The following is a 23,267-nucleotide window of genomic DNA, read 5'->3' on the forward strand; positions in this document are numbered from 1 at the left end:
CACACACACACACACACGCAAATCATATCTGCATTTTTAAATATATTTTGATATTTTTCCAAGAGTTACATCATACAGTATTTGCACATGACATCAATTCCTAGCCAAATCCATGAAGATCAAATAAGCTGCATTCTGATGGGGTGGGGAACATCTAAGGAGCATGGTTCCTCTGGGCTGGGGACATGCAATATGTTTCGCATATTACAAATTAAATGAAAAACTGATTTACAGTAGCTACAAGGGTTGCTTTCCCCTAAGGTCTTTCATTATGTATAAAATAATCCTGAAAGTTGAACTTTCTTTCGGTCCCTAAGCTTTTCGGCACTAACAGCCTTCTTTCCATTAACAGCTCAGATTTTCAGATATCTAAATGATCTATTATAAAAAAATGAGTGAATAAATATGCTGAAAAATTAAATAAAGATTAAAAACTCAGATAATAAGCCTTCTTGGGTTTACATCTCAAATCTCCTTGATGGATAAATCTCAATGGGAAATTCTAAAGATCTCCTTTTGTAAGTTTATGAGAGTTGGAAGGTGCCATTTAAGTCACTGAGTCCATTCCCTTTCTCGGAACAGGAATCCAGATTAAACCTCCAACCAGCTCCAATGACTGTGGTGGGGGCCAGTTTCTTATAACTGGCTCCTTTGCTGAATCACAGAATAAATTCCTTTGATTTTAATTGCTGCTAAGATAGAAGCAGCCAAGATACTGAACATTGGTTGTGCCAAACTTAGTGCTTGAAACAAATGTTTCCCAAGGGAGCACTACATTTGGTGACTTTTTACACATTCAGAATGCTGTTTCCTCTCAAGACACTCATCACGTAAAGCCAGTTTTCTGCTTCTTAGTCACATGATATCTAGTGGCTTTAGCACTATGTCTGAATGCTGTGTCATTATGAAGACTTACATACAGAAGGATGCATCCAATTCTCTTGAAGGTTTTGTCCGTATTGTGAACTCTAAGGCAAAAGATGTGTTAATCTACTTAGTTCTAGGGGGGGTCTTAGAGCTCTCTAAGCTTATTTTTCTTCTTAGAGATGACTCATGATCAGACCAGGTAGCGTGTTAATGAAATGCCTGCAAGAAAGGAAAAAAACAAGGGCAGACAATATCAAGAACCAGGCAAACTCCAAAATACAGACAGTAAAATATTCTCCACTATTGCAACCATCTATTTTTGTCTATTGATGACTAACACTGCCAAATTTTGATCCTCTTGCATTTAATTTATGGCTGTCTATATGTGAAAGGATTTCCAATTTTAGAATATAGAAAATGGCCACAACAAGCCTCAACTTCTCTTCTCAATTCAGACTATCAGAATTAGTCTGATAATGAATCCTTCGCCAGAAAATGGAAAGAAGCCAGTTTTTCAGAGATGTTGACCTTTCCATCAGACACAACTCTGTTCAAAATCCACTATAAATAATAATGCATCTAATCACACAAAGACACAGTGGGGATTAAATGGAGTAAGATGTAAAAAAAAAAAAGACTCGTAACACTCATGAAAGCTCTTGACGCTTTTGCACTAACACATTTCCTTCATCCAGTCCCACACTAGACCCTCAGATCTCACATCACAAGATCTCACAACCATAATTGTTAGCAACGCTAATTAACCCAACACCCCCCGCTTCCAACTAGCTGAGAAATTACCAAAAGTAGCTTGCCCTCTGTCTTTGCATTGCCACACTTGTATTTTTGGGATGAAGCAAAAACAAAGAACACCATAATATATGACAGCCCATCCCAAAACTTAGTATGAGGACACTTGGACAGCTTGCCAACTAGTGGGATGAAAGAATGGGGGAAAGGGGAGGTTGGGAGGTTGGAGGGAGATTGAGGAAACCAATCCCCTCCCCTAAGGAGTTCAGCCTCTCACATTTCAAAACCGTTCTGCCATTTTAAAATTTGGGAAATCCAGTTTGGCTTTGAAGCAGAAATACGAATGAGATATCACAGGAGCCCTGGAACCATGAGAGGGGGCATGATGGGTATAGGTGTGGGTGTGGATGTGCGTACACTCTTCTCCCACACACACACATATGCAATAGTGCCTACTGCAGATCTCCTATTCTTGGAGCAAAAATGGAGACTAGAAAGTACAGAGCCAATAGAATGTAGAAGCTAAAATGCTGGAGTATAAAATGCTGTACTATGCTAAAAGAATACACCATTTTGCCCTAAGGGTTTTGGTGGTAATTAATGATATCCAAGGCAGTTTCTGGAATATGGTTGGACTAATAAAATATACATGTTGATTTTACTGTCATTGTTAATCTTCAGAATCCTGAAATCTTTAACCTCACTTAACTCCATGATTGCACATAATAACAGTCCAACCTGTTCTTGTAGTCTCAACAATTTCCTTTTCAGCAGGACAGAAATCTAAGGGCCTCTCTTTCTTCCTGCTGCGATGATTCAGCTTTTTGGCTGAGCAGCTACTCCCTGCTCCATTAGCAGAAGCACTCTTCCATTTAAAATTGTACATTCAAATTATAAGAACAACGGCTTCCAAATCACTTACTTATGACAGTTAGATGGAAATGGCTGCCAATCTGTGTACCAGAGTTATTTTTATTTCCTATTGTTTGAGGAGGAACAAATGTCATAGGTAAACAAAGGTGAAGTAGAGATGGGAACTCAACAGTACTTAAAAATCTAATATGATGAGAAAATATGGGAATGTGCGATCTTGATGGTTGGTTCATATTTCCCAAGTGGCTGGTTGCTTGTACTATGATCCAGACTTAAATTTCACGGCAAAGTAGATTGTTAATTGTGTCTTATCAGTGACTAGCTTTGTATGATTATGAAACACAAAATACTACATAACTTTCATTGAAACGTGCAACCACAACTTCACATATCTCAGTGGAGTATTTATATCTTCCTTTGGATACACTTTGATCATGTGATCTTTTTTATCCAATAAGCAGCAGAAATTTCTTTCCAACTGATGGTCCCTAAGCTGGAACCTGGAAACTGATGACAAACTGCTTCTGTTGTCTGATGGCAGGATCAGGCTGGTTGTTTTGGACATTAGACCAATACAGTTTCTACTTGTTCAGTACAATATTAGCCCTAATATTAGAACCTCATTGGCAGGATATTACCATATAAGCAAATCTTAGCACCATGATATTACTACCTGGGTTTATATTTTTCGATTGGTTGGGATACAGAAAGAACAGGAAGAAAAACATTTTTAAAATTGAGCAAACATAAGAAGATCAGGCAAGGCAGAAAGTCAGCAAGGGAAAAGACAAGTTGATAAAAAAAAAAATTAATTGCTTTCTCTGCTGTCTGTTCTAATGATATTCTCCTTCTCTCTCTACCTTCTTTTTGAGTTCTCATGTTATAATCCAAAAGTGAAAGTATCTCAAAGGAAGGAAGGAAGGCAAACTCTCCCTACTTTTTTTCTTCTTTTATCTTCCAATGCCTTTAATTCTGTACTTGCAGTCAAACATCAACATATTTATAGTTAACAGTCATGCACAGAGTCTACTCACATTACACTTATCGTCTCATTTGTAATTTCCACAAACTGTCCGCAGTTTTAAGTAAAATGCAGTAATAAGTTAAAAAAAAAAACATTCCCATCAATGTCTGGTTCAGTTGCCTAATTCAGTTACAGTTATTCCAATACACTTTCATAAAATAATTTATATTTTAATTATAACTGTTCCCTTTGTCCATTTTAAACTTTGTTAAATCATGTCTTATTAAGAGATGATTTAACCTTTACGTTTTTAGTTTTGTAAATCCGAAAAAAGAAAGAAACTCACCAAGAGGAATCTTATCCTGACATAAATGAACGTCTCTTAATCTGTAGAATAATTAATTCTAAAAGTTTTAGAATTGAGATTTGGCTAGGCTTATTGTCCATAAAGGCTACATCTTGGCTGTGAATTTAGATGGAATCCCACACATTTCAGCCACTCTGCTCACAAGCAAACTGCAAAACCTTCCACTATCCCGAATATTCTTTCTTTAAAACAAGCATCATGACTGCAATGAAAATTAAAAATTGGAATTGGGACACTTACCTCTATTTGCATTATGCTTTTTTTTTTTTTCCGATACTTTTCTACAGGTAATCCTGTAATGGGTTAATGCTATGAAAGGCTTCCACTGTGCTGGGGCTCAGCAACTTCTTGCAGTCTTTGAGCCAAGAAGGCCTCTGAGCCACAGCATGGCAAGCAGTCCCTATGGCATGGCTTGATGACCCACAAAACAGGGTGCAGAATGGTCAAAAGAGCAGAGATAGGGAGTAGATAGGTATGTGGGGAAGTTGTAATGGAGGCAGTACCGAGGCTTGGGGCTAGGGGAGTACTAAGCCTGCAATGGCTTGGCTTGGGGTGGGTCCTCAGCTAATGACAGTGGAATTCAGTTAATGACAACAACAGGAAGTGCCAAGAATGCCATTGCTCAGTTATGTTGTCACATGATATGGTACTTTATAATCACATCACTTAGCAACAGAAATTCCGGTCCTAATTATGGTCATAAATCAATGACTTCCTGTAGAGATCTTTTCCCTCTAATGACTACTTGGTATTTTCTTCCCATAATAACCTACCTTTTCTCTCTAAATTTGGAATCAGGATTAAATATTCATGAAATTCTTTCATTCGACAATTAGGATTTTATCTCCCAAAAGTCTCTCCTCACCAATGCATTCTTGGTAGCAATATTTTATAAAAGGCGGCACTGATATATTAGTTATAGATTCTGTCTTTTGGAGAACTAAGGTGAAAGGAATTGTTATTTGTCCAGCCTAAATTGTTTGTCTGCTTGCTTACACTTGGATTTATACACCAGTCTAATCCAGGACGACTCAAAACCGACTATAAGACCTTCTCCAGTAAGATGATTAATAAGAGTACCTGAAAATGACAAAAAGAAAGGGCAAGGCAAACCAATGACTGACAATTGCAACACTGTTCTGACCCGGCTCCCAAACACGACAAACCCTCTGTAGTTAAATAAATGATTCCTTTATTAGGAGCCCCAGCAGCTCCAGCAAAAAGTCTCTCTGTCTCACAGCAGGCTAACAAGTCTGTCCAGCAGGGAGATAAATAGTTGTCTGCCATACCTATTCATTTCCGCCCCCTGCCTTTTATCCCCAGAGCTAGGGTGGGGCTTCGCTAGCAGCGATGGCTCTTCCGCCCCAAGGATCAGCCCATAGACTTCCACTGCTCTCCTCTCCTCTGCCTTTTGCGCATCTGCACATCAGGCACTGGACCCAGCTGTTCCTCCTTTTCCTCATCAGCCACCTCCAGACCTGGGGCCCGTTGACTTCCATTTGAGGGCTGACGGATGGCCCAGGCTCCACCTCTGACAGCTCCATTCCCTCTTCCCCCTTAGAGTTCTCAGGTTGCCTAGATGCTGGCCCTGACTCCCACGCCGCCTCCTCTTCTGATTTGGCTGCTGGAGGGATCAGCAGCTGGAAGGCCACAACAAATACTTTTTGCACCAAAGGGATAAACCTACATGGACATATCTTGTAGCAGGTGGGCCTCTCTCTGCCCAACAGTTCTTCACTGCAAACTTTTTGGAATAGCCAGGTCTTAACAGTTTTCTGGAACAATACAACAGTGATTAGTCTCATTCGAGACAACAACGAATCCGCATACAGATGGGAGGTTGTACAACCTCATGGTGTGACCAGAACAATCTGGAACTGAACACACTCAAAACCATAGAAATGGTGGTAGACTTTAGGAGAAACCCTCCCATATTACTACCTCTTACAATAATACTAGACAACACAGTATCAGAAGTAGAGACCTTCAAATTTCTAGGTTCTACTATATCACATGACCTAAAATGGACACCTAACATCAAAAACATTATCAAAAAAGCACAACAAAGAATGTTCTTTCTGCGCCAACTCAGAAAGCTCAAACTGCCCAAGGAGCTGCTGATACAGTTCTATAGAGGAATTATTGAGTCTGTCATCTGCACCCCTATAACTGTCTGGTTTGGTTCTGCAACCCAACAAGACAGACACAGACTTCAGAGGATAATTAGGACTGCAGAAAAAACAGTGGCTACCAACCTGCCTTCAATTGAGGACCTGTATACTGCATGAGTCAAAAAGAGGGCTGTGAAAATATTTACAGACCCCTCACATCCCGGACATAAACTGTTTCAACTCCTTCCCTCAAAAGGATGCTATAGAGCACTACGCACCAGAACAACTAGACACAAGAACAGTTTCTTCCCAAAAGCCATCACTCTGCTAAACAAATAATTCCCTCAACGCTGTTCAACTATTTACAAAATCTGCATTACTATTACTATTAATCTTCTCATCTTATCACCCCTCCCCTCCCACTTGTGACTGTATGACTGTAACTGTGTCGCTTGTATCTTTATGATTTATATTGACTGTTTCCTAATATGATTTGATTGCTTATTGTACCCTATGACTATCATTAAGTGTTGTACCTTATGATTCTTGACTTTTGACGAATGTATCTTTTCTCCTATGTACACTGAGAGCATGTGCACCAAGACAAATTCCTTGTGTGTCCAATCACACTTGGCCAATAAATATTCTATTCTATTCTATTCTATTCTATTCTATTCTATTCTATTCTATTCTATTCTATTCTATTCAATTCAAGGAAGGATCCAGTCTAATTTGGGGAAAGGGGAAAGGATGCCATTTAGATTCTTTTCTTATCCTTTATTTAAGAATATGTCACCTGCAGAGATCCCGGAAAACAGCCTGCTCAAAAACATCCCCACTTCTTTAGATTGTTCACGGGGAACACGTGGGGATGCTTCCGAGAAGGCTATTCTCTGGGTTCTCTACAAGTGACATTCTCTTAAATAAAGAATGGGAAGAAAATCCAGTCTTCCAGTTCTCTTGCATGGGTAAAACCCAATGGAGGTAGGCGGTTCTGATGATATTGAGGTCCCGAGCTTGTGGTTGTTGTCAACTTTCCCATAAAGCATCGAGGGTTAGACTTTTGCCCTTATCATCTCTCTACCTGGAATGACAGCAGCATTTCAAAAGCCCACACTATCGAGGAGTCCGATATGCTTACATTTACAGGCTTCTCTTCATTTAGCAGTTCGGTCTTTTTCCTATAAAGCAGAGGATAGAATGGATTCAGCTGAAAATGAAATTTGCCAATGTCCTCCTTTCCGTATGCAGTAATGTACCATTTGTCTCTCTGCTTTCAGATTCTTGAGGAAGCTCTGAAGATCTGCAATTACATTTTTACAATCATCTTTGTCATGGAATCAGTTTTCAAGCTCACTGCATTTGGGTTTCGTCGGTTCTTTCAAGATAGGTAATAATGATTCAGAATAACATTGCAAGGTGGTTTTGTGGTCTTTTTTTCCCTTCAACAAGTGACATTCCTAATGTTTCTAGTTATAGCTCTTTCTGTCTAAATATGTGGATGAAGATGAGTTATTGGGCCATTCTTAATGCTAATGTGCTAATTAACAGAAAAAAATAATTAAATATATAAATGGTATCTTTTCTTGTGACAGTTAAAAAAAGAGAAAACCTTCTGGAAAAATAGGAACACCTACATAGTAATTTTCTGCCTTATTAATTGTACCTCAAAATCTTTCTAAAGTGGATCCTCCTTGTATTAGGATCAGTCTTGATTTATATATTAGGAAGTTTAATTTTACCTATCTATTTACCCTGTTTGGCAAATAGATTTATTTCCCTATTTTTTATTAAGTCATTAGCAATTGAAGCACTAATCACTTCATTAAAAAATAGGAAAATAAATCAGCAAAACTCAGAAAGATGCCAGGTTTATTTCCTATTGAAACTAGCCGAGTTAGCTGTGATATATAGAAGTATTTCCAACTCCTTATATGGATATTTCATATCTGCCAATTCAATTTAAATTATACAGAAATACCTAAGAACATGGGTGCCTATTTTTCTTAATTTCTGCTTCTCTGTATGAAGGAGTAAGTGTATTTCTAAACTCTTTATGGTAAAATCATAGTTGTCCCTAAACACATTTCTTACTGGTGGATTTTGCTCCACTACATCTACGCACCACATTTGCACCAGCTGTAATTCTCTTACTACAGGTACTCCTCAACTTGCAAACATTTGTTTAACAATGGTTTGAAGTTACAACATTGAAAAAGTGATGATTGATCCTTGCATCACAGTCTCCCAGTGGTCCCTGGTCAAAATTTGGACACTTGGTAACTGGCACATATTTACAATGGTTACAGCATCCAGGGGTCATGTGATCACCATTTGCAGCCTTCCCAGGTGCTTCAAACAAGCAAAGTCATTGGGAAAACTTAGATTTGGTTAACGACTGCATGAATCACTTAAATGACTGCATTGATTTGCTTAACTACTCCAGTAAAAAAGTTATAAAAGCAGGTGCAACTCACTTAATGATGACATTGAAGTTCCAATACCAATTGTAATCATAAGTCAAGGACTACCTATAGTGTGAACCAATCCTGTTCCCATCACACTGGTAACTTGGGTCATCACTGTAGCTCTCATAAGCACCAGAAAAAAATGCTGGCTCCTCCCTTGTTGCTTACTATAGCTTGTACCTTTATTCCTTTATGTTTTTAAAATGAGAAGTTAGCATGCTGCAATGCAAAATACCAGCCTCAGTCACAATCTTTATTTACAAAAAATGCATTTATCCTTGAGTCATTCTTTTTAAAGAAATGAAAGGAGACTACAGCTTGGCATGCCTACCTATTTACTAAAATGTCAAAGGCAAACTGAGGTGACAGCTACTATATGGGGAGATTAGAGGGGACCGTGAAGAGCAAACTCAGGAAAGATGGTCAAGTTTGCCATGGTAGCCATTTTGTGCTGCTAACCTGGTCTCACAATTCTAAATGTGACTATGTGTGCCAAATGGAGATTTTGGATCTAATTTGCTCATGAGCATATAGAACAGTCAGCTGTTGGTGGCACTGTCATATCTCCCCAGATATTCAGCAGTCCCAAATAATGCATTTACTTATAGAGCAGTAGCAGCACAGTTTCTCTGTTATTTGTCATTATTTTAGTGAGCTGATTAAATTGTGAAGAACTCTCTCAGACACACATATATAGACACAAATAGTGAGTATATTGAATAAACTCAGATCATATAGAATTAATGTGATACTTCTCCATCAAGAGCATCATGTTCTTCATTTGTACCTAAACCCCATCTTTGCCATATAACCTTGAAGATCTTCCTAACATACCTCCCACACACACAATAGCAATTAAACAAAGGGCAAATCCTTTTTAAAAAAGATTTTGGACAAACTAAATTCAGTTGAATAAAACATTTAGAGAAATGTAGCTTGAATAAAGCATTTAAAGGAAATGAAGTCAACATTATCTTTTTATATTTCTGTTGCCCTGCAGATTAATTCAGTTTTTCCTTCTCCGTTCCAGGTAGCGGTGTATTCAGACTTGACTAAATTTGTATCCTAATAATACATCTTTTGTTTAATTTGTTTCATCTCAAAAACTGATAAAGGTAGAGTGTCAGTTCATGAATGCTTAAATGCCTGAAATGATTGGAATTCTTTGTCATATAACCCCCTCCTTTTCTAACAAATAGTTTAGCAAAAAAAAAAATGATTTTTGTCTCACCTTCAGATGGAATCAATTAGACCTAGCCATTGTTCTCTTGTCCATCATGGGGATCACGCTGGAAGAGATTGAGGTGAATGCATCCCTGCCCATCAACCCTACCATTATCCGCATTATGAGGGTCCTCAGGATTGCTCGAGGTCAGTCTCCCTCCCCCATTGTTTCTGGGGCTCTGCACCCATAAATCTTTTGGCCAAATAGGAACTGATCATTTCTGGCATACTAGAGTCTTCCACAGAGCATTTATACAGTTTAAGCATCCACTACAAAGCTAATGCTAACTTTGGCCTATTATTTTGCCTTATTACTCGAGCTAATAGCTAAGCGCCATGGTGGTGCAGTGGTTAGAATGCAGTACTGCAGGCTAATTCTGCTGACTGATGACTGCCGGAAGTTCGGCAGTTCAAGTCTCACCAGCTCAAGATTGACTCAGCCTTCCATCCTTCCAAGGTCGGTAAATGAGGACTCAGATTGTTGGGGACAATATATACTGACTCTATAAACCACTTAGAGAGGGCTGTAAAGCACTATGAAGTGGTATATAAGTCTAAGTGTTACTGCTATTGCTAATAACTCCATAATAGCCAACCCATTGTCTAGTAATAAATACTTATTTTGCATGGAAAAGGTGTCAGTTTGGTCTCTCGCATCCCAGAACTGATTATGGGCTAGATGAATTAGTGATTTCTCTCAACAGAAGGATTTCCTCCATTTCTGTGTTCTCAAGATGTCACCCCTTTCCCCCATTTTATGCACAAAGTTAAACTGAGACAACCTGACCAACCCAAGATCACTGACCTATTCTTGGCTGAGCAGGGATTTGTAACTGGGTCTTTCCAATTCTAGACTAGCATATCTCCTCAAAAACAGGTTTCTGTTACAGCTGTGAACACTTGATTGGGTGTCAGACATTACAAATTTTAATGGATTTTAAAAAGTAATCCCAACTACTCTGATTAATTTCTGCCACTGTATTCCAATGGTTTTATTTATTAATTATACATGGTGTTGTTTGCTCCAGGCAACAAAGTATTAAAGGAGTTTATTATGGAGCCTAGTGACATTAGGCTATAAAGTCCTTAGCTTGGAAGATCACAAGCTCACTATTGCTGTGTCCTAGATTTGGAATCAAAGAGTACAAACAACTTTGATTTCTTCTTCAGTCTTGGTGCCATTTAAATCAGTGAGCATGTACTTGGCCTCTTAGCTCTTCAGATCAAAGATGAATTTTTAGAAACTGTAGATTAGATAATTTTCTGACCTTTGAAAACTGGTTTGCTTTGCTCAGTAGCTGCCGGGGGACGGAGCCCTCTTTGCATTCCTGTTATAATATTGGCATCGCCTCAATTAGTGAGTGAAAGAATTGGAATTTCATTCTTGGGACCTCTGTGTAGGACATAGTTTTACACATTTTAAGAACCATATTCTGATAATAGGATACCACACTGAACAGCTTTCCTAGTGCGAAGCATGGCAATTGAAGTCCAACATACTCAAAGTTTTCTAGGCTGAAGAAGACTCCATAAAACATCGTCTTACACATTAACTTTTAGTGGAGGATGTTAGGACATGATTCTTTGGGTAATTGTTGTGAATATTGAAATTTACATTTCCTTTCCATGCATCCTTATTATGGAAATGATATCACAAATCTTTTATTTTTCTGTAGTGTTAAAATTGCTGAAAATGGCTGTAGGGATGAGAGCTCTTCTGGATACAGTCATGCAAGCACTGCCTCAGGTAACCTTTCAGTCTAATCATCCAGACTTCAGTTAAGTTCCCTTCACTGTCTAATTATCTTAGGAATTTAGATAATTCTGTACAAGGTTCCTATATTTGTGTCTTGTTGAAGGTTAGAACTTAGTTGTGAATTGGCTGAAATCAATTGCTTTTTCCCAGAATTCTTCAGCTAGTATTCTTTTTCTAGTATGTTTTTCAGTGGTTTGCCTCCTACTCAAGTTTTGTTGTCTATTTGCTAATCATCACAGATTTGCTTGCCCCTATCCAGTTGGGGATTTGGCCTTTTCAAGAAAATTGCATCAAATATAAGTATTCATTTGTGAAGAAGGAGTAGCAGAACCTGGGGGTGGAGTTAACAGAGGTATATGTAGTTAAATCTGCTTGTGGCTACATAGGGATTCTGGACTGATCCCTCTTTTAATTCCCCCCCACCCAGGTAATGCCATTTCTTCTCCTACAATTTATCCCCCTACATACATGCTCCAAAGTAAATCAGTAACCCAGGGAGTTAGGATTGTGCCAATTCAGAAACCATCTATCTGCTTAAAATCAGTTAAGAAAAAGTAAGAAGCAACTTGCATTAATGAAATAGAGGAGATAGGATGGAGGAGGAAAATTACATTACATTTGTCCATCTATGAGCAAGAGGTATTGTATGTAGGTTAGTGCCAACTCAAGAGAGAACCTTGCTTTCCCATGAAAAGATTCCAATCTCTAAAGCTAATTAGTTGAGGTCTCATGACAACAGTTGCTGTATTTTTGAGTGTAATTCACACAAATTTAATGGTGTGAAATTAAGCCTGTTTTGAAATTTAAAAACTCTAATAGAAATTAAAGTCTAAAAATGTAAGCACTCAGCTGCTTTTTCTTGTCCTGAATTTTTTTTCCCTGATCTTCAGAGCAAAGATCAATTCCACAGCTCAAAAATGCTAATTTTCCAGACCCTGAACAAGTTTCTTCGTCCTGGTTCCCTTCAGATGTATTAATTCTCATAATTCCCAGGCAGTGTGGCCATGTGGTGTCATAGACCAATGCATCTGAAAAGCACCAGGTGTAGAAGACAAGATTTCTTCTTAGTGCTATATAATGGGCCAGGTGGGTAATCTGATATTGTGTTTATGCACCATGCAATATACACAACATCCCAAAGCTACAACTCTTGATGGAGCAGAAACATATGCTCAGTTTTAAACTTTCAAACATTTTCCAATTTTATTTTATTTTTACTGGAGCAAGTTGTGGACTTGACATTTAAAACTGGTTTATTTATTCAGATGGGCATTTGGGGGTCAGGAAAAGCTTTCAGAATCATTTTTCTCAATGCAAGTCCTTCTCTCATGACCAACACTATGGACATCTAAATTTAAAACATGTGTATTTGTTCACACACATAAGAAATCATAGCATTAGACTAGTGACTGGATGAGATTTAGTAAAGGTAAAGAAGGAAATGAGAGATATTTCAGGTGCAGGAACTTGCAAATGTCCAAATATTGATGAATTGCATCCCTCACTGTTGGCTATGTTTAGTGATAAAACTAATTCAGCAGCATCTGGATAGTGGTATGTTCCCACCTTTGGGAAACTAATATAGCATGTACATTCCTCATTGTGAGAGTTACTTGGGTGATGTATAACTTCAATGAGTGTTTTTCCCCTTCGTTTCTTATCTCTTTGCAGGTGGGGAATCTAGGTCTCCTCTTCATGTTGTTGTTTTTCATATTTGCAGCTCTTGGAGTGGAGCTCTTTGGGGATCTTGGTAAGTTCTCTGCACTGCCTGAACTATAGAATTCTTTGTGGTAATAATAACAACAACAACAACCACTACAAAAACCCTTTATGACTAAATGCTCTTTATTTATTTATTTTATTGCACATATAGAATGTGATGATACTCATCCCTGCGAGGGTTTAGGGAGGCATGCAACATTTCGCAACTTTGGAATGGCTTTCCTCACACTCTTCCGTGTATCCACAGGAGACAATTGGAATGGGATAATGAAGGTAAAATTGCCATCAGGAAAAAAAAAAAAAAACGAGTAGAAAAACACAACATACAATTTCAGGCTCTTGAAAGACTGACATAATTACTGTTTTGAATATTATCATTCTCTAAATTTTAAGTATCAGTTAGATACTGTGGCAGTATTCAGGATGTACAAGTAAATAACAAATTATATACTTATCCAAATTATTTCTTCTTTTTTTGCAACAATAGGGATCATTCCTCCCCAACCCCAACCCCAATTCTTGATTAAACTTCCCCTTTTTCTGCATTATTCATGGAATAGACCTTAGCTAATTAGGGATCACATTATGATTGTGACATCATGAAGATCATGGAGAGGCAAACCACAAAACCATGTAGCCCTCACTGACATTTGCAGCTTTCGGAATCCTTTTCTAATAAATTGCAACTGAGGTTTGGCATCATGGCTTGTTTGTTTTGAAACTTTTTAAAGCACCTAATTTTTAAAGACTCCTGGCTATACACAATGTCGTTTTGTACCAACCTACTATTTTATTTCAGTAAGACCACCAAAAAGTTGTCCAGAACTAATCGAAAAGGACAGGCTTAATATGAGTAAAACCAGAGTAATTAGTTTCCAAGTTAGGTAAATGTTTTCAAACAATGCCAGTGACCAAACTCAGCACATTATTGATGTTATTGGCATTTCCCAGGCTCTAATCACCCCTGGTGGATTATGCCTATTCTGTTGGAATCATGAGATCTTTCTATTTTGGCCAAAGCAAGAAAGCAGCCATTGCAAATACACTGAATTATCTATGGATGTCAGAATGTTATGCAGTTCTGAATGTATTGTGCCTGAGTGCGGGAGGGTAGCCTTTTCAAAGATTTCATCCAGTGTATTAAAAATAAGACATTGTAGAAGAGTAGAAGGATCTTTCAGTGGTCGAGTTCCTAAAATTCTATAGAAACTGTTCAACCTGGAGGACACTCATTCACCATCTTCCACACAGGGTCTGGCCATATAGGCTTGAAGCTAGAATTTGAGTGGCATAAACTGCCAATCCCAACAAGTAGTTGCCTGAAGTTCTCAGCCACAACCATTTCCACTTCACTTCCCTCTGTTCCCTCCCAGGACACATTGCGGGACTGCGATGAGGAATCCACCTGTTACAACACCGTCATCTCGCCTATCTACTTCGTCTCTTTTGTGCTGACAGCCCAGTTTGTCCTGGTGAATGTGGTGATTGCTGTTCTGATGAAGCACCTGGAGGAGAGTAACAAGGAAGCCAAAGAAGAAGCAGAACTGGAGCTGGAGTTGGAAATGGAAATGAAGACAATCACACCGGGTGTGCAGCCACCTTCGGACTCTTTCATTTGGACAAGCGGTAACACAGGAGAACGGCCTGAGAGTCCTGGAGGATATGCCAACCCCATGCAAATCAAAGTGAATTCTCAGCTGTCCATGGTTCATCCTATGGTGAGAACCTCAGGTGGTGGGTCAGTGGGGAGCGGCCTTCACTTGTCTCCAGCAACATACTGTATACACTCAAATCTAAGTTTGAGTGGTTCCAGTAATTTATCAGGGAGTTGTATTCCTTTTTCTCCATAAAATTCCCAAGTGTCTAGGTTAGAAAAAAGCCTTATGCAACAAAAGCAGGCCAAACTTATTTAGACGTCCATGCAAAGTTATTAATTGGTTGCAAAGAATGTTCTGCAGTCCATTAACCAGCACATTTATAACAGAGGCCCTGGGATCTCAGACACAGCTTTCATTACTGGCAGTGCTGGAGGAAGAGGCCACTAAGGTTTTTCTCAAAGACACCTTTGCAACTCAAAGGCTGCTCAATAGAATCATGCATCTATGTAGTAGGTGAGAGGTCAGGCACCTGTATAGAAGGGTGCCCTGCTCACTTTCCCATCTCTATGTCCGGTATGCAATTTAATTATTCAAGTATATGTCTGATTTTTACCATTACAGAGCAATATTCAGTTTCATTGTTGAAAACTTCCAGCCACTCTTTCCATGAGTGTAGCGCCAACAGTCACCAACAAGTCCATATCAGTAGAGTGGGGGGAATCTCCTATTTCATATTTGGAAATTACCCTTCCTTCTCCATTAATCAATCATAAATTAATTGCCTGCAGAAATATTGCTCATTGCAAACTGTAATATTTTTGTTCATTATTCAAATAGTTTGTTGACTGTGTCTGATCAAAACTTGGAAGGTTGGAATTTCTCAAAACTCTCTATAACTGCCAATTCTTTTTCCCGATAAAAGCCTATCACAGAAGGAAAAGAGTCTTTTGATATAGGAAAAATGCTTACTTTTGCAAATGACATTTGCCCATATTATTATGCCGATTCTATCTTTAAACTCTTGAGTGTCATTTCAATAGCTAATGAAAATACTCATTCTTCATGCCAGTGTCCCTTTAATTGAAATCTCTGCATTCCAAGAAATGGTTGATGAAAGAGGAATACAGTTTCTATATTATAACCCTGCAGAGTGATGTGATCTGCATGCTTCCTTGCTTGCATGTTCCATAAACTATATGCATTGTTGTATTAGGTTATAGCCGTGGGAACTCGTGGCATCATACACATTGGCTGTTTCCTGCATAGAAAGTACTACTGCTGCTAAGTTATTACTCCTCTTGTTACTTCAGAAGCTTCTGTATATTAATCTGTATATTAATTCAGAACACTGTATATTAATCTCAACATCTCAGACATTTCTGAAATTAGGAGCCTGGCAAATGGAAATTAAGAATCATTATTTTTTTCAAAGATTCTTTGGCTTTCAGAATCCTGTGCGCAATATAAGCACAATATTTTAAGGTTTCAGTCCTCAACTGTTAGAAAATAAATCTCCCTGGATTTAGAGCAAGCATGCATAGGATGACAACTCTTGATTATTAACTCTTAATTATTTTGGTAGCCTCAAATTAAATCCTTATCATGGAAAGTCAAAGGGAACTCAGTGATGCAGGGTATATAATTTAAACCGGAGCATTTGGATTTCAGATGGATTAGACTTGTCGATTTTGACAGCTCACTCAATGGTAACATAAAGCTCTGCCATTTGAGAGACTTTGAGTTCTGATTGTGGCATGAGCTTTGTGGAAGGAAGACCATTCAAAGGGAAGCCATTGTTCTTATACCATCTTAATTACGAGACATGTGAAGATAATCTTAAGGCTGAGTTCAGATGGTACCGTATACCCACTTCTGCAAAACAATTATAAAACATTTATAATTGGACAACAGTCCTTATTCGGAGCTTCCACAGGTAGCTAAACTGAAGTTCCCATGAGCCCTCTCAATAGTACAGGTAGTCCTCGACTTACAACAGTTCATTTAGTGACTGTTCAAAGTTATAACGGCACTGAAAAATGTGACTTACGACCATTTTTCACAATTATGACCGTTGCAGCATCCCCATGGTCATGTGATTTGCATTTGGATGCTTGACAACTGACTCACATTTATGATGGTGGCAGTGTCCCGGAGTCATATAAGCCCCTTCTGACGAGCGAAGTCAATGGGGAAGCCAGATTCACTTAACAACCATGTTACTAATTTAAGAACTGCAGTGATTCACTGAACAGATGTGGCAAGAAAAGTCATAAACTGGGCCAAAATTCATTCAACAAATTTTTCACTTAACAACCCAAATTTGGAGCTCAATTGTGGTCGTAAGTTGAGGACTACCTGTATTTTGTGACTGTAGTAAATAGGAGTCTTCCCACTAGGATATATCACAATACTTCCAAGTAATTTTTCTCCCTCTTTAAAAAAAATGAACCAATGAAATGTAATTCTGATAACTAATACTAATATACCCCATTTGTATTTTCTCTTTCTAAAGCTCCCTCCCACCTCTTCTGGACTAGAGGCATATAAACTCCCCAATCCCTTGTTTTCCTCACGCAATCATTTCCTATACAAAGGTGATTCATTTGGCTGCATTTTGAGCAGGAAGTCCTGTTACCAGTGATTTTTTAGGTCTTTTATTTGAACATTCCTCCCATGACCGCACCTTCCTAGTCTAATGTTGAACTCCAAATGCTTTGAAATTATTGTATCAGATGAGGTGAAAAGAAAACCCTACCCAAAGTTCTTGTAAATCACCCTTCACGTGTAACTAAAAGAACAGAGATTGCCACCAAACCAGAAAATATCAGTGTAATTTGGATTTTGAAACCAACTTGGTGTCTCTTTTTGCATTCTGCATTAACTCAAATGTCAGCCAGATTCAGGTAAGTTCTGCCCATATCTACATCTGGGAATGGGATTAAGAGCAGGATTTCCCCGACCGCTTATGAGATTTATTTGCCAGTATTTCAAGATAATTATTCCTGGCTCAAGCAGGACATAGGCAAGAATAGCTCACTGTTGCAACAACTGAGTATATAGTACTTGCCTTCCAAGAGGAAGCATTTACATGCCTGCACCAGCAGATAGTGGTTGTGGAAAACCAATGTTTGTTCAGTCTCTTCCTGTTTCCAAAAGTTTGCCTTGCATTCATTCTTCGGAGGCTAAGTCGAGGGTCTGATTTTTAGAGATTGAGAGCACTTTGGTCACAAGCCACCAGCACCTCTGAAAACCATGTTCCTCTCAAGTGGTTACAGTGATGCGATTGCGTGATGCCAACGCTTCGTGCTGGCTTCCATTCTCACCTCCATTTGAAATAGTGCGCATTTGTTGTTTATTTCTGCTGCACTTGTCCCTTGTCATGTTGGTATGATATAGCCCTGCAAAAACTTCTGCCCATTGGTAAATACCTGCCGGTCGCTGCTCTGGATGAATGTAATGTGTCCCACTGGCCTTACCATGTGTTTAGTTTCAGTCTTGTGTGTAGCAATGTCTTAGAAAAATTCTGACTATGGTATTACTGCACTGTTGTTTTTCCCTTCTCTGTCCCTGTCTTTTCTTCCTGGCCATTTCAACAACTACTGTTCTGTCTGAAAACATTTTTCTGTCTCTCTTTTCTTCCTCCTTCTGTCTCCTACATGGTCTCTCTCTTTCTCTATCCTCCCCAATCCTCCTTTTCTCTCTCCCCTCCATTCCTCTCTCTTTGGCCTGGCCTATTCTTCTGCATGCTATTTGGCACTCCTCCCAGGAAAGACACTTGTTTGATACCATATCACTGCTGATCCAGGAATCTCTGGAAGGAGAGTTGAAGCTGATGGACAACCTGTCAGGCTCTGTATGCCATCATTATGCCCTTCCAACTACTGACACTTACAACCCTGAGAAACAGGTTAATATTATTAATTTCCAAAAGGGTTTCTTATTTGATATCAAATAGTCTTAGCTAAGAATACCATCCGGTATGCATGCACCTATAAGTTTCTCCCATTAAATTCAGTATTGCTTATTTCCGAGTAAACCTTCTATGGATTGCATTGTCGAATAAAAGCTGTGGGCAAATGGATTTCTTCTTGTTCAGGCAGAAGCCTTCCCGAATTCAGTAGGATTTAATTCCATTACTATGGAAGTGTAACCATAACTAAACTCAAGTCAAGGATTTAGTAAATGAAAATCCACGCCAGAACTTTCTTTCTGCATGTCTTGGATCCTTTATTCCATGGAAAGTGCAAAAAACGAAGTGCCACGCATGGCTTTTTCTCTCTTTTGGCAGAGGGCAAAACAGTTTCTGTTTCTGTATAACAGTACAGAAGGGGAACTTGATATCATTTTACTTTGGAGGGGTGGATTTTTCAATTTAATTTCAGTTCTTTTTTTAAAAAAAATGCATGTACGTATAGGACCAGTGAATTCTCCATTTGTTGCTATCTTTAGAAAATTAACATCGGACAAAGCTATTGAATTTAAACTTAATAGGAAGAACCTTCTTCCTCCCCTTCCCCCTCACCTCCAAAAAAATTGGAAAAGAATTCCACCTGTACCTCTGAAATGGTTTCTTTGTTCCCCTTTAAATTTTCCCTCCTATTTTCATGAACGTGGCAATTTAAAGAGGAAAAAGCAGCACTACCACACAGTGTCTGGAGGTTAGAAACCAATGAAAAGACATTTCTTGCAAAATAAACTAGACTGGAATTGACCTGGACAGCTTCTCTTATAACTATAGAGATAAGGTGCTGATTTTTTTCAATTCATCTACATGGAACCTGAGCTGAAAGTTGTGGGCTGTGTTACATGTCAACAAATGAAGAACTGGCCTGCTTGTAACTGGAGATCCAGATAAGTGGCGATGGCCAAGAAAATTCTTGGCACTTTGTTCGGTACATTCATTGGGACAAAAGGGCTGATGTACCTTAACATTTCAAATATTACATTAATATTTAATTTCAGTATCAAAAGGAAGCTTCTTTTCTTTCGTCTTTCAAATCCAATTCTGACTGAGTTAAAATAATCTAATTACAGTAAAGCAATAACATCCTGTTAAAATACAGTAGAGCAAATACATCCAAAATACATAGAGACTATTAGGTATTACTATAGCACTGAGAGAGTTTACAAAATTGCTGTAAGATTTGTTTCTTCATTCAACAAGCTTTGGGGGAGCCTTTGTAGCAATATATTCATTAGAATCTGATAAGATTCAATGTCCTTGTCCCAAGTGCTCCAAAATGTAACCTTTTCCCACTGTTTTTCCCACTAACACAGTTTCTTGATTACAGTTTTTGAAACTGCAATATTTTCAACAATTCTTTGCAAACCCAGTTGTCCTGATAAACGTATTACGTTTTAAAACATTCTTTCATATGCATTTTTATATCCGTTATATTAGGTAAGACCACCAACAATTTCTCACACCAACAGGCATATGATACTTAAATTTTGTTTTTTAGAACTCTCCTTGATCATAAACGTTGAAAACAGATAGCACAGATTCCAATCATTTCTGATCATTTTTGATTATTTTTTAAAAAAAAGATCATTAAAACCCTGAAATAGAATGATCATATTTAAATGCCAGCTCTCTCCTATAATTTCTCTCCACCTTCCGTGGGTGAGCCACCAGCTGAGAAAATGCATTTATTTTGTTCATATCATTATTCCTGTAAAGAGATTTGGTTTGCTTAATGAAACATCAGTCTGCTAGTAAGTAGTAGTTCCTAGTAGTTCTGATTAAAGATACCTTAAAGTAGTTCTGATTAAAGATACCTAATATACCTTAGTATATTAATTATAGTTTGATTGATCATTGAATTAAATTTGCAGATGGATAAGGATAAAACTCCTGAAGCAAGACTTAGATTTTCCCTTAAATGACGCATACAGATATCCTAAAAGGTATAATCACAGAAGAGTACTTCTTTCCTAGGTGAGAAAAAAAAAGCTTTTTATCAACTCCCAGTTACTGAAATCAACTAATTTAAATGATTAAATTAAACATGAGTTAAGATTTCTTTCCTTCTCATTCAAATTTTGTCCAATTCTCAGAGACTGTTTTAGACAAACCCCTGCAGTTTTGTTGACAATGTTTTTCAAAAGTGGTTCCTTCAGTTTTCTTCCAAGGGCTGAGAAAAAATAACTAGCCCAAGATTACCTAGCTGGTTTTGTGCCTAAGGCAGCAGTACAACTTACAGTCTCCAGGTTTCCATCCTGGTGCCTTAATTGTACACAAAACTGGCTCTCTAAAGTTCTTACTAGAAGCCTTTTCAAAGTTTATCAGCTCACTAAATAGTAGAAAATTTACCAGGGACGAACAACCAGACCCACATGTGAAAGTTCAAATTAGCAACATTATTGTTTTATGCCTATTTCACAGCAATCTTCCCACCTGAGCCAGACTAAATAAAGTTCAATGGCATTCAAAGCAGGATTAAAACTTGCCCTCTTGTGCCTATGTAAAGATTCTAGACTAAATCCTCACTTGACTCCTCCCCCTGGCTTGACTACTCCCTCTCCAACAAAATTATAACATTTTTTGGTCCTGATGATAAGACAAAGTTATTATGATGCAGCAATTTACAACATAGTGAAGACTATATGATCCCAGCTCCATTTATCTATGCTAGTAGATTGGTCTTCACTGTAGAGAAAAGAGATCATAGTTCTAAGGGAGTTTTTCTCTGAAATATATTCACAAAATCAACTTTCATTTTTATCAGCTGAAGTAACAAGTACTAATATCAGTCTGGAAACTTCATTTCCATGAATAATTTAAGATAATGTTAGGCCACACTAGAGAGGTAACATAACAAGATGAGCTAACTTTACTTTATTGTAAGGATATGTTAACAGAACCTTGCAAGTCCAAATGTACAACTTTCCCACCCTTAATTTTTACTGCCTGATAAGCTAGAAAAATCCTTTCTTCTTTTTCTGCCCTTTATTCAGCTGCAGCCCCCACCCTCTTTATCTGATTGTTCCGTAGGTAGCATCTCTTTCCCTCATCTCCCAAGATCATTCTCATACACCATTATATCTAGCTACTTTCCATGGGCCAGAGAGGAGTTGAGAGGAAATTTTCAAGATAGTTGCTGTACTGTACATTTCCAGAATGTTTGTTCGAAGTGACAGTAAAGAATTATTCTTTTAACTTTTATTGATGATAGCATGAAAATCTGTCTTCTTCAAATTGATGTAGTACAGTATTTAGTTCTCAATCTCAAGTCCATTCACTACCAAATCAGAATTTATAGGAAATCCTTTATAAAGCATAGTAATTTTGAATTAACAATTCTATTCTTAGATTCCAAATCCTCCTTACAGCAATTACCTTTGAGTGAAATTTGGGCAACTTTCTTACATATATTGGGAAAATGGGAAATTAATAGGAAACAAAGATTTTCTTCTGTTCGGTCAATCCAGTCAGCCAGTTTACATCTGTACTAATATAGAGAGCCAAAACTGATACCCGGAACAGTACAAGACATACAGAATTCATACTATGGATTTTTTTTCAAATAGGGATACAGACAGTCTAAGAGAAGGATATTATTGTACCTGCAGTCCAGAATCGTGGATGACATGGCATAAAGTATTGCTTGTAAAAAAGCTATTGTGTACTGAACAGACAAAATATTAGTAAAGCAATTAACTAGCTTAAACAATCTCCTGCACAGATGGTGCTTATAATAGTACAGTGCTAGAATTCTATGCCTCTGTAGATTAGTTTCAAGTACACAGAGCTTTTTTGTTGTTGTTGTCATTCTGCTCTTTGTTGAATTAAAAAAAATGAAGTGAAAAGCCACTGTAATTTAAATCTATAACTATATTTTTCCAAAGGGAAATGAACTTGCCCAGAAGAATTAAGGGTGCATAAGAGTCTTCTATGCAATTTACTTTTAGCCAATATTTTAGCTGACAAGTTCTCATACATGCCTCTATATCAGAAACCTAATTGCAATCTGGGAAAGCATTGGAATGCAGCAATGGACGTGAAACATCACTGTTATAAATTTAGCCTGGACTATTTCTAATTCTGTGTGTGCACCATAAAGCATCAGGCTTAGTATTTTTGCCTGAAAGGCTTTTACTGCTTCAGGGACAAAACTATTGCCTTTGCTACTGGCAAATTGAGTTGGAAGGGTTTTTTCGCACATTACATTTGGTTCTTCCACATTAAAGAGGGTTTGGAACTTTGGAAGATAACTTCTACATGTTTAAAATCCTTCACTTGTTCAATGGTGAGGTTATTTATCTTCCAATTATGTATTTATCTGCTACATGTCTTGGTAAAGATTACCAAGAAACTTTTGTTTTGGTGTAATAGTTATTTAACTTTTCTTTGTTATACTACATTGTTAATTGCAAACTCTACCTTAGGTCCAACTGGGATAAGGATAAAGTCACTACATTGTCAGTTATATAAACACAGACTAATTCACCAATAATGGAAGATATTAATCATTTTTATTCAACTTGAGTAGTAGAATTAATATAAAAATTAAGTAATGGGAGCAAGTATATCTCTTTGTTTGCTTGCTTCTTGAAATCTAGGGTTG

The 23,267-nt window shown here is 37.9% G+C and overlaps 1 protein-coding gene across 9 annotated transcripts in view; it reads left to right on the plus strand.

The window, feature by feature from the left end:
• LOC113411908 (voltage-dependent T-type calcium channel subunit alpha-1G) overlaps positions 1-23,267 on the plus strand; it is a 227,083-nt gene that overhangs the window by 182,472 nt on the left and 21,344 nt on the right. For 6 of the 9 annotated variants that reach the window (XM_087955877.1, XM_087955876.1, XM_087955880.1 and 3 more), the window contains 7 exons: positions 7,213-7,322; positions 9,638-9,771; positions 11,301-11,371; positions 13,052-13,130; positions 13,254-13,375; positions 14,476-14,820; positions 18,467-18,607. In XM_087955877.1, coding sequence (XP_087812003.1) covers positions 7,213-7,322; positions 9,638-9,771; positions 11,301-11,371; positions 13,052-13,130; positions 13,254-13,375; positions 14,476-14,820; positions 18,467-18,607 — 1,002 coding nt within the window. The remainder of the gene's footprint in view (positions 1-7,212; positions 7,323-9,637; positions 9,772-11,300; positions 11,372-13,051; positions 13,131-13,253; positions 13,376-14,475; positions 14,821-18,466; positions 18,608-23,267) is intronic. The other 3 variants (XM_087955881.1, XM_087955883.1, XM_087955885.1) reach the window with 1 other exon arrangement.

The sequence above is a fragment of the Notechis scutatus genome, chromosome 2 (assembly GCF_049901735.1).
Source record: "Notechis scutatus isolate UNSWTSFEM ecotype Mainland chromosome 2, rNotScu1.2, whole genome shotgun sequence".
NCBI lineage: Eukaryota > Metazoa > Chordata > Lepidosauria > Squamata > Elapidae > Notechis > Notechis scutatus.